The sequence below is a fragment of the Chiloscyllium plagiosum genome, chromosome 19, assembly GCF_004010195.1.
Source record: "Chiloscyllium plagiosum isolate BGI_BamShark_2017 chromosome 19, ASM401019v2, whole genome shotgun sequence".
Classification (NCBI taxonomy): domain Eukaryota; kingdom Metazoa; phylum Chordata; class Chondrichthyes; order Orectolobiformes; family Hemiscylliidae; genus Chiloscyllium; species Chiloscyllium plagiosum.
In genome coordinates, this window is record NC_057728.1 from 36,037,108 (window position 1) to 36,050,532 (window position 13,425).

Here is a 13,425-nt window from a genome sequence, read left to right on the forward strand (position 1 = left end):
TTGCCATTAACTATATATTTCCTCAACATTTGATCTCTTAAGTGCAGCATCTCTCAGCCTACAGATTAAACTCCATCTGCCATTCCTTTTTCCATATCTGCAACTGATCCATATCCTGTTGGATCCTTTGATAACTTTTTACACTATCCACAGCTCCACCAGTCTTTGTATTGTCTGCAAAATTTACTAACCCACCAACATTTTCATCCAAGTCATTTCCATATAAATCATAAACTGCAGAGGTCTCACTATAGATCTCTGCAGAACACCATTAGTCAGACCTCCAGCCTGGAAAAGCACCCTTCCACCACTCCCCTCTCTCTATGGGCAAGCCAGTTCACAATCTACATGGCCATGTCACCATGGATCCCATGCATCTTAATCTTCCGATGAGTCTACCATGAAGGACTTGGTCAAAAGCCTTCCCAAAATCCATGAAGACAATGCTCACCATCATCTCAAAAACTTCAATCAAGTTAGTAAGACATGACCTGCCCTGATCGTCCCAGATTAAGGCTGTGCTTTTCCAAATGCATGCAAATTCCATCCCTAAGAATTTTCTCCAATAGATTATCAACCAAGGAGAGACTCACTGGTCTATATTTTCCTGGATTACCCACATTTCCTTTCTTGAAGGGAGGAAGGACACTAGCTACTCACCAGTCCTCCAGAATCTCTCCAGTGGCTAGCAAGAATGCAAAAATCTTCAAAGCCCCTGCAATCACCTCTTGCCTCCCACAAAAATCTGGGGCTGATACCTTTGGGAACTGGGATTTATCCACCTTAATGCTCTTCACGTCTTTCTTGATCAAAGAAAAAAAAATGCCCTACAAGCATGCTTCACACAAATCTCACTATCCTTCATATGAATATTCACCAAGGAGAAGGATATGAAGTACTTATTTAGGATCTTGTCCACATGCTCACCTCCAAATACAAGTTCTCTCATTTATCCTCAAGTGGTCTTGCCTTTTCTTTAGTTGTCCTCTTGTTTTTAAATGCATAGAATGCCTTGGGATTCTCTTTAACCTTACTTGCCAAGGTCATTTCATGGTCCCTTCCTCAAGTCCTTTCCTGAAGAGTTTTTCCAGTGTTCTGTCTTTGCAGCAAAGCTCGGTCTTTTGTTGTGCAATTTGTTTTTCCAAGCTTTGAAGCTGCATTACCTTTGAACATCAAAAAGGTCAAGCTTGAAGAAAAAAAGTTCAAATAAATTTGTATGGCGAGTTTAATGTTTTTAGTAATGTTTTCTGGTGCCATTGAAATTATGTACAGAAAGAATTTATCACAATCTTTTACATGAAAGATTAAAAATCTATACAAATTTTACAAAGATTTTTGCTTACAAAATAATACAATGACAATACACATTAGTTTAAAGCTTTGAAAAGATTAGATTCTCAATGGTCAACCCAAAATATTGTTGTACAAGCTATTTAGTCACCTCTGTTCTACTGAGCTTCAAATATTTTCATATCTTTATTTCAGAAACTAACATTGTTACATATTACGCTTGACAAAGTTTCAAACTCATTTACGTAGAGCTGGGTAAATAGCAAAACATCTTCTACCATTAAATTAGTTTTCATTGACCATAATTACTTATTTGTCTCAGCCTTTAAAGCAAGGACTGGTTTAGATACTTCAAGATCAAATCAGGGTTTTTCCCCCCATTTTGTTGGGCTAACATTAAATGATTCACTCAGTTGAAGTTTGCATTACTATCAAATGCTGTAAGTTCAACAGCAGCCTTCCAAACCAAGGATAACAATGTCACTAAGGTATCACACATTTCCCACTCCACATTGTAGCAAATATAGATATTAAAAAATTTATACTTCACATCTGTTTCAACAAGTCCCAAATCTTCAACAATCCTCAGCCACAACTAACTAGATAAATAATTAATCATAGGGGTCAGAGGTTTCAATCTTACTGTCCATATCTCATCCAACACCAACTCCTGATCCCCATCGTTTCAGTCCTTGCAGGTCTATGATACCTGTTGCCCAAAATAATGTTCAAATTTTAAAAAGTCATTCTTCATGATTGCAGGTCTTCCTCCCAATGTCTCTCACCTTCAAAGTCTACAACTTTGTTTTCGACTTTGCCGTTTACTGGCTCTGTGCCTCACCTTTCTTTCTCCACCCACCTCCCCCAACCAAGATTTGGGAGCTAAGAATTAAGTCCAGAATTTCCTCAATTTCCCTTAGTTCTCCACCTCCCTTTAATGCCTTTCTGAAAACAGCACTGACCAAGATTTTTGGTCACCTTCCTCAATGCTTTGCTGTTGGCTCAGTGTCCCATGTTTTATTTTATGTTGTAAAGACACCTTAAGTGCTTCAATATATTGAAGTTGCAGCATAAATGCAATCTGGTGTTGAAAAATGGGAAATTATTTAAAGAGTTACTGTAATGCCCCTTCTGCTCATTAAAATATTTGCAAATGTTCTATTTGGTTAAACAAATGAAGGGGAAGGCAGAGTTAACATTAAATGAAAACGTTTTATGGCTTCTGAGGTATATGAAATACTTCACAAGGAAGATCACTAAAGCATATTATGAAACAAAAAATTTTAGATCATTAACTGTTTGTAAAATAAACAAGTAACATTCCTTAGAAATTAACTTTTTAAAACTCCTTAACATTATGGGAGCCTTCAACTTTTTAAACAAAATATACTCAAGTATTTTTCTACAATTTGCACTTTAATGTATTATGATTCTAACTAATATGTAGCTTAATTACACTCTGAACAGGGGTTTCATATGTAATGCTGCAACATAACTCCCCATATGTCCAGAAAAGGGCCAGAATACAAGTTAAACATTTTGCATCATACTTATTATTTCTCAAATAATTAATTTACCATCTCCCTTTTGCTCAATTATTCTAAAACAAAAATTGGGAACTAAAGCTGGATTCTTGTCCACACTCAGTCATGCAAGAATCAACTGAACTGAGATTAACCTCTTTCCTTGAAGCATAAAAATGCAACCGGAACTCAAATACTCAAAGCCAGAGTTGTGGGGCAGGAGTAGAAAGAATTTCCAATTTCTAAAATGAAATATTTATTTTATATTTAGAAAAATGCAATTTCAGCTGACCCATCACTAAACTATTTAATGTCTGTAACCATTCTAACTAAACAGAACATGCCAATATTGCATCTACATAAAATAGTAGAGCATCAATTTCTGACTGTTTTGGCAGATCCCATTACTATGAAAATTCCCATATTTCCGTCCTCAAAAAAGCCTGATTGAAAATAAAAGTTTTGCTTAAATGTGCTTGAATATACAAAGAATCAGTTGTTTGCAAATACACCTAGTGAAAAAGAATGTTGGAGCATTCTATTAACGGTGATTATGTCCCATCAGAATACTAGATTTATTTGTCCATGTGATTACTGGATCAGTTTCCCTTGTGAAGGATTTTTAATAGCAGCAAAAGTGAAATAAAAAAATGTGGAGAATATTCTAACCTTCAAAGTAAAAATGTTAACAGCCAGATATGAAAAATGTCTCAAGGCATCAAGCAGTAAGCAAATCACCTTAATGTTTTAATCATTTTTAAGAAGTGAAGTGATCATTGTTCCTCACTGCACCACAGAAGGATATTTTTCACAGTTCATCATCTGTGCTGAAGCTGCTTCTCCTACTGCTTCCTTTAGATGCACCAGGTGGTGATGTTGTAGACAACAGTGGATCAGATGCCAGTGGAGAGATTGTATTGTCTAATAGAATGTTATCGAGCCGGTTTTCCGGTTTCAAAGCAGCACTGAATGACAAGTCTGTAAAGTGTGACAATGGATCCAAGAAGTGACAAGATGCTTCATTAAGTTCACTCAACATTTGTGACAAGCTTGGCTGCTGCAGATAATCAGGGCTATTGTCCCCTTGGTAGGACTCATGCTTGACAATGTGAGTTACCAGCTCAGTTGGACTAATGGCTGATGACACAGTGGGCAGTCCGTGGACCCGGGCTTGCATTTCCAGCTCCTGAAAAGAGAAAGCCATCTTAGATGCATTGTCATTTACAAAATGCAAAATTCAAACTATAGGGCTTGCATTAAAATATGGAGGAAATAATCCTTAACACTGGAGTGTAGGGCCTTTCCATTGCTGAGCTATATAGTTAAATGTCGACCAAATTGTAATATTGTCAGCCAAATGCCTGAAGGACTAAAATGTGACCCTTTTGACATATTTGTGGAAGGTCTAATTACAATATTCATCTCAACCTCAGTCCAAACTTACATCTATAGTTATATTAGAGACATATCCACCTTGTTAAAATCTTTTGCCTGGAACAAATAGCAATGTCGGAACAAAGGAAGAAATGGAACCAAATGGCCTATTCCAGACACTGATTTAGGTTTGTGTACATCTAGGTCTCTACTCCTAAAGAGTAGAACATGTTGTTATCTTCTGTCTCCAAGTTATTTCTACCAAATCTACACTTTTCCCTAGATTTCAGAAGTTACAAAACTTCAAAATCTTTCATGTGACACTAGATCAAGCCCCTTTGCAAAATACTGTACACATTAACTGCATTACGCTCCACCTAATTTTCACTTAAAACTCAAGTTAAGCACAAGTGTTCCCTTTATAAGTGCCTTACTGGCCAAAACTCAAATGTTGCTGTCTCTCCATGTTGCCACCTCACCAAGGGAAACTGACTGGTCTGAGTGTAACAGGTTTAGCCACACACTTCTGAGCAAGGGTGCAATGTTTGCAGTTCTCAACACTACCACGCCCCAAGAGTGAAACAAGTTCTCCCTGGTGTCTAGTTTAATCTTTCCATCAACCGCTTTACAATCCCTAGTAAATGGATATCACCAATAAATGAAAAACAAGTATACCTATCCACTTTATCCAAAAGGTTGTTATTTCATACATCTTAATTAACTCAACCTTCAGCTCTATTAGAAAGAGCCTTAGTCTAGCCAATTTCCTCAGAGCTGGCAATTTTCAAGCCATGATAATATTATTGTAAATCCCATTACTCAAGAGTGATTGTACCTTTTCTGTACTAACTAGAACCATACACAAGACTCCATTTGTGGACTGAGTTTCCTTCTGTAGTTTCAACATTATAGCCATGCATTTGTATTCAACAGCTCAACTAGGAAGGAAAGCATCTTAATATCTTCTTTACCAACTTATCTACCTCTCCGACGCCTTCAAGGGCCTGTGTACAAACACTCAATACAGCAACCCCTTTTGAATAACCATGTATTTGTTGTTGTATGTTCCATTTCACCACATTTGCCCTTCTCACATTTATAAGCATGCACTTTTCCAAAATGTGTTCTATTTGACATTTCTCTGCTCATGCAAGCAAACCATTGATCTCTTCCTGCAGTTGACAGGTATCCTTTCCATCAACTACCCAATGTTTTTATTGTCAGCAAGTTTTATTGTCCAACATTTAAATTCCAAATTTAATATATTAAATAGCAAGGAAACCAAAGCGGAGCCCTATGCAACACTACTTGAACAGCTTTCCATTCAATAGGCAATAGGTGCAGGAGTAGGCCATTCTGCCCTTCAAGCCTGCACCACCATTCAATATGATTAAGCTGTGTCCTCTGGTTCGGCACTCACCCATCAGCGGAAACATGTTTCCTGCCTCCAGAGTGTCCAATCCTTTAATAATCTTATATGTCTCAGTCAGATCCCCTCTCAATCTTCTAAACTCAAGGGTATACAAGCCCAGTCGCTCCAGTCTTTCAGCGCAAGGTAGTCCTGCCATTCCAGGAATTGACCTAGTGAACCTACGCTGCACACCCTCAATAGCCAGAATGTCTTTCCTCAAATTTGGAGACCAGAACTGCACACAGTACTCCAGGTGTGGTCTCACCAGGGCTCTGTACAGCTGCAGAAGAACCTCTTTGCTTCTATACTCACTCCCTCTTCTTATGAAGGCCAGCATGCAATTAGCCTTCTTCACTACCTGCTGTACCTGCATGTTTACCTTCATTGACTGGTGTACGAGAACACCCAGATCTCTTTGCACTGCCCCTTTACCTAAATTGATTCCATTTAGGTAGTAATCTGTCTTCCTGTTCTTGCCACCAAAGTAAATAACCATACATTTATCCACATTAAACTGCATCTGCCTAGCATCTGACCACTCACCTAACCTGTCCAGGTCACCCTGTAATCTCTTAACATCCTCCTCACATTTCACCCTGCCACCCAGCTTAGTATCATCAGCAAATTTGCTAATGTTATTACTAATACCATCTTATATATCATTAATGTTAATTGTAAAAAGCTGCGGTCACAGCACTGGTCCCTGCAGTACCCCACTGGTCACCACCTGCCATTCTGAAATCACTACTGTTTATCACTACTGTTTCCTGTCAGCCAACCAACGTTCAATCCAAGTTAGTACTTTGCCCCCAATACCATGCGCCCTAATTTTGCTCTCTAACCTCCTATGTGGGACTTTATCAAAAGCCTTCTGAAAGTCCAGGTACACTACATCTACTGGATCTCCCTCGTCCATTTTCAGAGTTACATCCTCAACGAACATAACTATTACCCTTTGCTACCTGCCGAGTAAATGTTGGATCCAACTCGGTTTCTTGTATCCCATGAATGTTTTTCTTAAGTCTGTGAAACCTTGCCCAATTCCTTAAAAAGGATTGCATAAACATCTATTGCACCACCTCCATCAATTCTCATTACTCTTTCAAAATATTGAAGTTAGCAACACATTACCTTCCCCGAAAGAAACAATGCTGATTATCCCCAATTAATGTGCCTCTCCAAGTAGCAGCTAATCATAACTAGTATTCTTTCCAGTAATTTACCCAAAGTTTATTTGGGTGACCTGTATTTACAGGTATTGGCATTTTCTGAATGTGGCACAATTGAGGACTGCAGATGCTGGAGATTAGAGTCTAGATTAGAGTGGTGTTGGAAGAGCACAGCAGGTCAGGCAGCATCAGAGGGAGCAGAGGAGGAGGAAAGGAAGACATTTTGGGCAAAAGCCCTTCATCAGGAATTTCCTGAATGTGCTCATCTGGGACATATGGTGTGTACATGACTTCACATGCACCACATGCTGTCATAGTCTGTGGCCTAAGGACTACCTAGAGAATGCAGTTTGTTCCTTAGCTGTAGGAAAACCTATTCACTCCTAAACTCTTGAGGATACTCATTAATACTGCTACACATAGTCTTTGCTGAACACTGAAAATATGTAACACCCAATTCCCCTCCTTGAAGCAGACCTGTAACGACAGAGTGCTTGTAACTCTGTTCAGTTATTATACTCTATTGTGCATTCAAGTGTACCATGAATTCTGTTTATAAAATTTCAATTTCTCCCTTATTCCAAATCCAACTTTGAATTTACTGTTGTCTATTCTACTGCTAATGATCTCTCCCAGTATTTTGTACATGATATTGTGATTCCCACACCCTTGTTGATTTTAGTTTCAAAACCCCAGGACCACAAACAAATTTCTACAAGTAACAGTGTCAGCTCTGTTCAAATGCAACTACCTGGCTTGTACAGGTGCTATCTTCTCCAGAGCCAATTCCATTGACCCAGGAATCTAAAACCCTCCCTCCTGCATCATAATTTCCAGCCACATGTTTCTTAAAGTCCTATTTCTGGACACTGATTACTACTTTGACAAACAAGATTGCCAAGTTGTACTTAACTCAGTTCAACAGAGGACCACATCTCCTGACCTACCAACATCACTAGCACCAATGTGCCTCAACTCGAAATGTCCACCTTGCCCCAGAAAAACAGCCAGCAGTCACTGACATTTTTGTCCTGAGGAAGCAAAATGCCATATGGAATTACAGAACTTCAGAAATGCTCACCCCATCTGATCCAAAAAACAAAAACCTTCCCATCACTACTGCTGCTTCACTTTTCTTCCCTGGTCAGCCTGCAGTCACATGAGCTTGGTTGTTGATGCATTCTTCAACTGAAGACTTTTGCTCCAGAAGTAGCCACACCCTTAAAGCTGTTCTACTAAAGGTTACAACACTTGCATCTACCAGAATGTGGAAAATTACCCAGGTATATCTTCTACACAAGGCAGGACAAAGCCAATACAGGGGCAGTAATTGGCCAGTTAAGTGCTGGAAGATGTCATCATCAGTACTAAGCAGCTCCTTCTCAGTAATACCCAGATTGGGTTCTGCTGGGCCACTCAGCTCCTGACCTCATTACAGCTTTGGTTCAAACATGGACAAAAAAGAGTGAGAGCGCGAGAGCGTCTTGGCTATCAGAGGCCAGTCGTCTTCAGAACATCACTGTAGGACTTCCTTAGGCTCAAAGTCTTCAGCTGCTTCAATGACCTTTCCTCCATCATAAAAGGTTAGAAGTGGCAACGTTTGATGATTGAACAATGTTCAGCACATTCCCAACTCCTCAGATACAGAAGCAATCCATGTTCAAGTGCAAGATCAGAATATCCAGACTTAGGCTGACAAGTCACAAGTAATGTTCACACCACAAACGCCAGGCAACGTCTGCCTCAAATAAAAGTCTATCTAACCACTGCCTTTTGACACTCACTTGACATAGTTTTATCATTACTGAACACTGCCCCCCCCCCCAAACTAACAAGTTGGGTTTATAATGGACCTGAAACAACTGGACCCACCAAATAACTAGTGGTTACAAGAGTAGCTCAGGTGAGGAATGCTACAAGTAACTCACCTCCTGACTCCATCTAAAAGGGCACAAGTCTGAATGGGATGGAATACTCATTGTCTGGATGAGTGCAGCTCCAAAAGCATCTTATGTTTGACACCATCCAAGCAAAGCAGCCTGTTTAATTGACATTACATCCACTCCTTCCACCACAGACAGACACTCAGTAGCAACAATGCATCTTACAGATAGTACACAAATGTTGAATTTTGCCAAAAGTTTTATCCCCTGTACCTTCAAAACCTCAAATATATCCATCTAGAAGGTTTATAGAAGCAAATACATGGGAACACCACCTTCCTGACTTGGAAACATAACTGTTCCTTCAATGTCACTGGATCAAAATCCTGGAATTCCCTCCCTAACAGCATTGTGGATCAAACCACACAGTACATGAACTGCTGCAGTTCAAGGTGGCATCTCACCACCACCTTCAAGGGCAATAAATACTGTCTAGCCAGTCTTGCCCATGTCCTATTCATGAATAATACCAAAAATGGGGGACAGCCACCACTTTCAAGGGAGAGGCAATAAATGCTGGTTATGCCAGAAAACCCAGCTACATTAAAGAAATTTAAAAAGCGATGGCTGTCTCCCATCCTCAACTCCACAAAAGCCTTTCACCTTCAGATTTCCAGGCTCTTACATGAGAGATTTGTCCTTTCCCTCTCACCATCATAAAATTGGGGTGAACCTTTACATGTTAAATATTAACTGAACGTAGCAAAGACAGGATTGCATCTTTCAGAATCTCTGGAATGGCACAGGGGCAATGAATTTCAGCAGTCCCTATACACATGTGCCAGACCTGATGGGGTTGATCAAGACCAGCACATCCACTGGGGGCGGAACATACCTCAGATACCTGCCCAGCGGCCACTGCTGAGGAGCCTTTTCCAGAGAGGACAGGTAGGTGCCAGTACTACACTTCTTGGAGTGGGAACAAGACAACAAAATCCTACAGGGACAAGTAGCAGGCCCAGGCTTTAACTGTAGAATGCAGAAGTTGCATTCTTTTCAGGACAAGAAAGCAACTTCTGTATTAAATCAGCTTATTGACTAAAGTTTTTCATTCAGATTTCACTCAAACATCTGGCAATAGACTCTAGCAGAGGAAAGATAAGAACACTTTAAGCAGAACATTAAAAGCCTATTTTTACAAAGAAGGTTTATTTACATGACTGTGTTCTTCATTTGGGCCAGAACTAAATTGCACCAAAAAATTAAGTGGTGTTCTGTAGAAAACACCACTTAAAATGGGGTGGCTCAGTGGTTAGCACTGCTGCCTCACAGCAGCAGGGTCCCAGGCTCAATTCCAGCCTCGAGTGCGGTGTGTGGAGCTGTACATTCTCCCTGTGTCTGCACAGGTTTCCTCCGGGTGCTCCGGTTTCCTCCCACAATTCAAAGATGTGCAGGTCAGGTGAATTGGCCATGCTAAATTGCCCATAGTGTTGGGTGCATTGGTCAGAGGGAGATGGGTCTGAGTGGGTTACTCTTCGGAGGGTCAGTGTGGATTGGTTGGGCTGAAGGGCCCGTTTCCACACTGTAGGAAAAACAAAAATGGGTCCATGAACTGCAAGGAAGCACACCAGTTTTTTTTTTGAAAGAACCTATAACTGAAGTGAGAGTTAGACTACTCTATAGCAGCCTGAACCGCTGTGCTCTTCCAGCACCACTAATCCAGAATCTGGTTTCCAGCATCTGCAGTCATTGTTTTTACCTGTTCTTACCCAGAACTGTGAAACAGTCATGGCCCAAACTAACTTGTTTCAATGTGGCATATTGACATCCAACAGGAAACAGAAAACTGCTTTGCTTAGTTATCAACGAACCCTGGACAACAAACTAAATTTTGCATCTTTTACATATTTCAATAGTCTATTGAGCAATGGAAATAGTCAATGCTAACAAACACACGCCCATAATTGCCCACCTAAATCTAATCAGATCTTCCCAAGATCACAAGATTACAAACTTAATGTAGCCTTAGTCCGACGATCAAAAGAACTTTATTCCAGAGAGGAGTGCAACAGCCTTTTATTTAAAAAAGGGATTTCACCAAGCGTTGTCAAGTCCTTGCCAAAAAAAAATTAGTAAGTTATCGGAGAAGATTCGCCACTGGCTGGGGTCATATCAAGTACAAAATTAGTAATGTTCAAGCCCTATCTTCAGCTGTTTCAGTGACTTTCTCTTCATCATAACTAGGGAAGTCAACATTTGAGAAAACTTGCTAAATACAGTATTTAAATCCAGTTGTAATTCCTCAAATTAAGCAGTCTATACCCTATAACAAAATGGATAGCATCCTGCTAAATGCTGATTAACATTTTACTGCAAGTATCAGGCATTGACCAGCACCAACACAAAACTAAATCCTTCCTCTTGAAATTCAACAGTATAACCAGGAGGTAGGGGAAGTGTTGCTGGGAGCTCATCATTTACCAAAACTAACTGTACCAAGTACATGTACTGCAGCTACAGAACAAATCTGAATGTGGTCTCAGTCGCTCACCAGATCCACTAAATCCTGCTTACAAGCTGCAAAAACATAGCAGGACATTGGAATACTATGAACTTGTCTGGATGACAGCAGCACCAACAAAACCCAAAAGTCTGACACTTTTCAGACCCAACAGCCCATCAGCAGTACCATCTTAACGAAATTAATTTCTTCTAATTTATAGGGATAACATGACAGCAGTGTGCAACATCTATCAAAGCAAATTTGCTGAACCCACTTTGTCACTTCTAAACAATAATTGCCACCATCTAGAACAAAGGCAGCATACATTAGGCACACAACAACCTACCTTTTCCCAATTCATACATCACCTCGACATCCAACCATCTTCTCATTCCTTTAGTGCCACAAGCTGAAATTTCTGAAGCACCCTACCACCCACCACTTTGGGAAAATCTTCACCATTATTTGCAGTGATTCAGAGGCAACTCAATTCAGAGGCCTTCAAGGGAGGAGGCTGTGAGGCATCTCTGCCAGTGATATCTGCCACTTTTGCTTCTCATTTCTTTCTTCACTCAAAAAAAAAACAACTAGTCTTCTTTTGCTGGTAGCACTAAGGTTCTTCTTCCCTCTGTTCAAGCAACTGCTTAGTACAAACAATCTTTGGCCTTTAGGTTTCTGACATACCTGAATCCGTAGCAGCAGTCGTCGGTTAGCTTGTTCCAGTTTTTTTTGCCTGTTTTCTAATTCTCGCACACGGTGTTGCTCTTTCTGAAGCCACTTTATATACTCCACAGATGCTTTCAAAATGGTACCTTTGTTCCAACGCACATCACTGCAGCGTAAAATGTCATCTTTTAATAAAAGTCTGCCTCAGCAAAATTTTATCAAAAAAGGACACATTTAAAATAATTAAATGCTCAGCCATTTCATAGTGTTTACTCTAAAGTTAGAACAAAATGATAATGTTAAAGTTCTAGATACTTGGTTAAAGGTTTGAAGAGCTTGTCTACCTGGAAAAAGATATCTAATCCAAAAATCTGCAACTAAAATCAAGCCTCAACTGTCAACGTATATCAGACATCACTTCAAACTGACTGCTAATTCCTAAAGGCTATGAACACTACCCATTAAGTTCAACAGTTTAATATCGGTATCCTGTCTGATTTCAAATGTCATTTAATATAGTAAAGAAAATATTTGAACTTGCTATCAAGCATTAGTCTTACTATTTTTAAACTGGTAGGGGTTCTTAAAATGAGTAATTTACAATGTATGGCTATCATAACCATTCTGTTCTTCAACGCAAATACCAGCATTAAATCGTTTTCAGAAGAAAACCATCAAGGATCTTCTGCATAAAAATGAATTGGGATAGACATACATTAACCCCTTACGATAATAATGCATTTTACAGCTATTTTATAATTAAACAGTGAAAAACCATCAAAATAATTAAAGCAATTACAGGTCAAACCATGCAGCACAGATGAGGAAATAAGACTTTAAAAAGTTTGAAGTGATTGTTTTTCACTGCACAAGTTATTAATCAAATGATTTTTTTTTTGCAGAAACGTAACTGAAATCCAAGATCAGGAGTTTTAAAATAGGATTCTTGAACCTCTTGATACTTACGGATCATTTGACTTTGGAATTAAGGTACCAAGTTCTTTGATACGATAATTGATGTTGAATCTTCGTCTTCGTTCAACTTTGAAATAACAGATAGACTAAGTTAGTTGGAAAATGCAGTTAGATTTCATGTTCTGTAGGTAAATATAATTAAACCCAAATATAGCATAATGATATTGAATTAGACCACACTTACTCAAGTTGTGATTATCTTTCTTTTGCCTTTCTTTAACAAGTGCACGTGTTTCAGCATCTGCCACAGTTAATGAGGATTGGTTAGGTTCAAGCAGCCATTATTTCAATTTTAAATGGAATACAATCATACACATTGACAAACTTGTGCCTACACTAACAACCTTCAGTCATTTATACATTCACCTAGGAAAACCATCTCAAAGCAATTTCTGATTAAGACCCTATCCTTGAAGCATTTAACTTACATCCTTAAATTTTCCTAAATTAGTTTAGATTTTTTTTTAAAAAGCAGGGATATATAACACAGAATTTTTTACTGTTGTATCCCAGCAACCAAAAACTACCCTCAAGTGCACCATTTTAAATTTGAATAATAAACCAGTATTCTAAATAGATCATACAATCTGGAAGACTGCTATATTGATTTATATATGGGGGGGCCGGAAAG

General features: G+C 39.1%; 1 protein-coding gene across 7 annotated transcripts in view; it reads right to left on the reverse strand.

Annotated features, from left to right (window-relative positions):
* Positions 1–2,186: 2,186 nt before the first annotated feature.
* LOC122559681 (transcription factor EC-like) overlaps positions 2,187–13,425 on the reverse strand; it is an 83,889-nt gene continuing 72,650 nt past the window's right edge. For 5 of the 7 annotated variants that reach the window (XM_043709560.1, XM_043709563.1, XM_043709561.1 and 2 more), the window contains 4 exons: positions 12,979–13,035; positions 12,786–12,861; positions 11,838–12,018; positions 2,187–3,999 (listed from right to left, as the gene is read on the reverse strand). In XM_043709560.1, the coding sequence (XP_043565495.1) occupies positions 3,622–3,999; positions 11,838–12,018; positions 12,786–12,861; positions 12,979–13,035 (692 nt within the window). In that variant the 3' untranslated portion in view covers positions 2,187–3,621. The remainder of the gene's footprint in view (positions 4,000–11,837; positions 12,019–12,785; positions 12,862–12,978; positions 13,036–13,425) is intronic. The other 2 variants (XM_043709562.1, XM_043709565.1) reach the window with 1 other exon arrangement.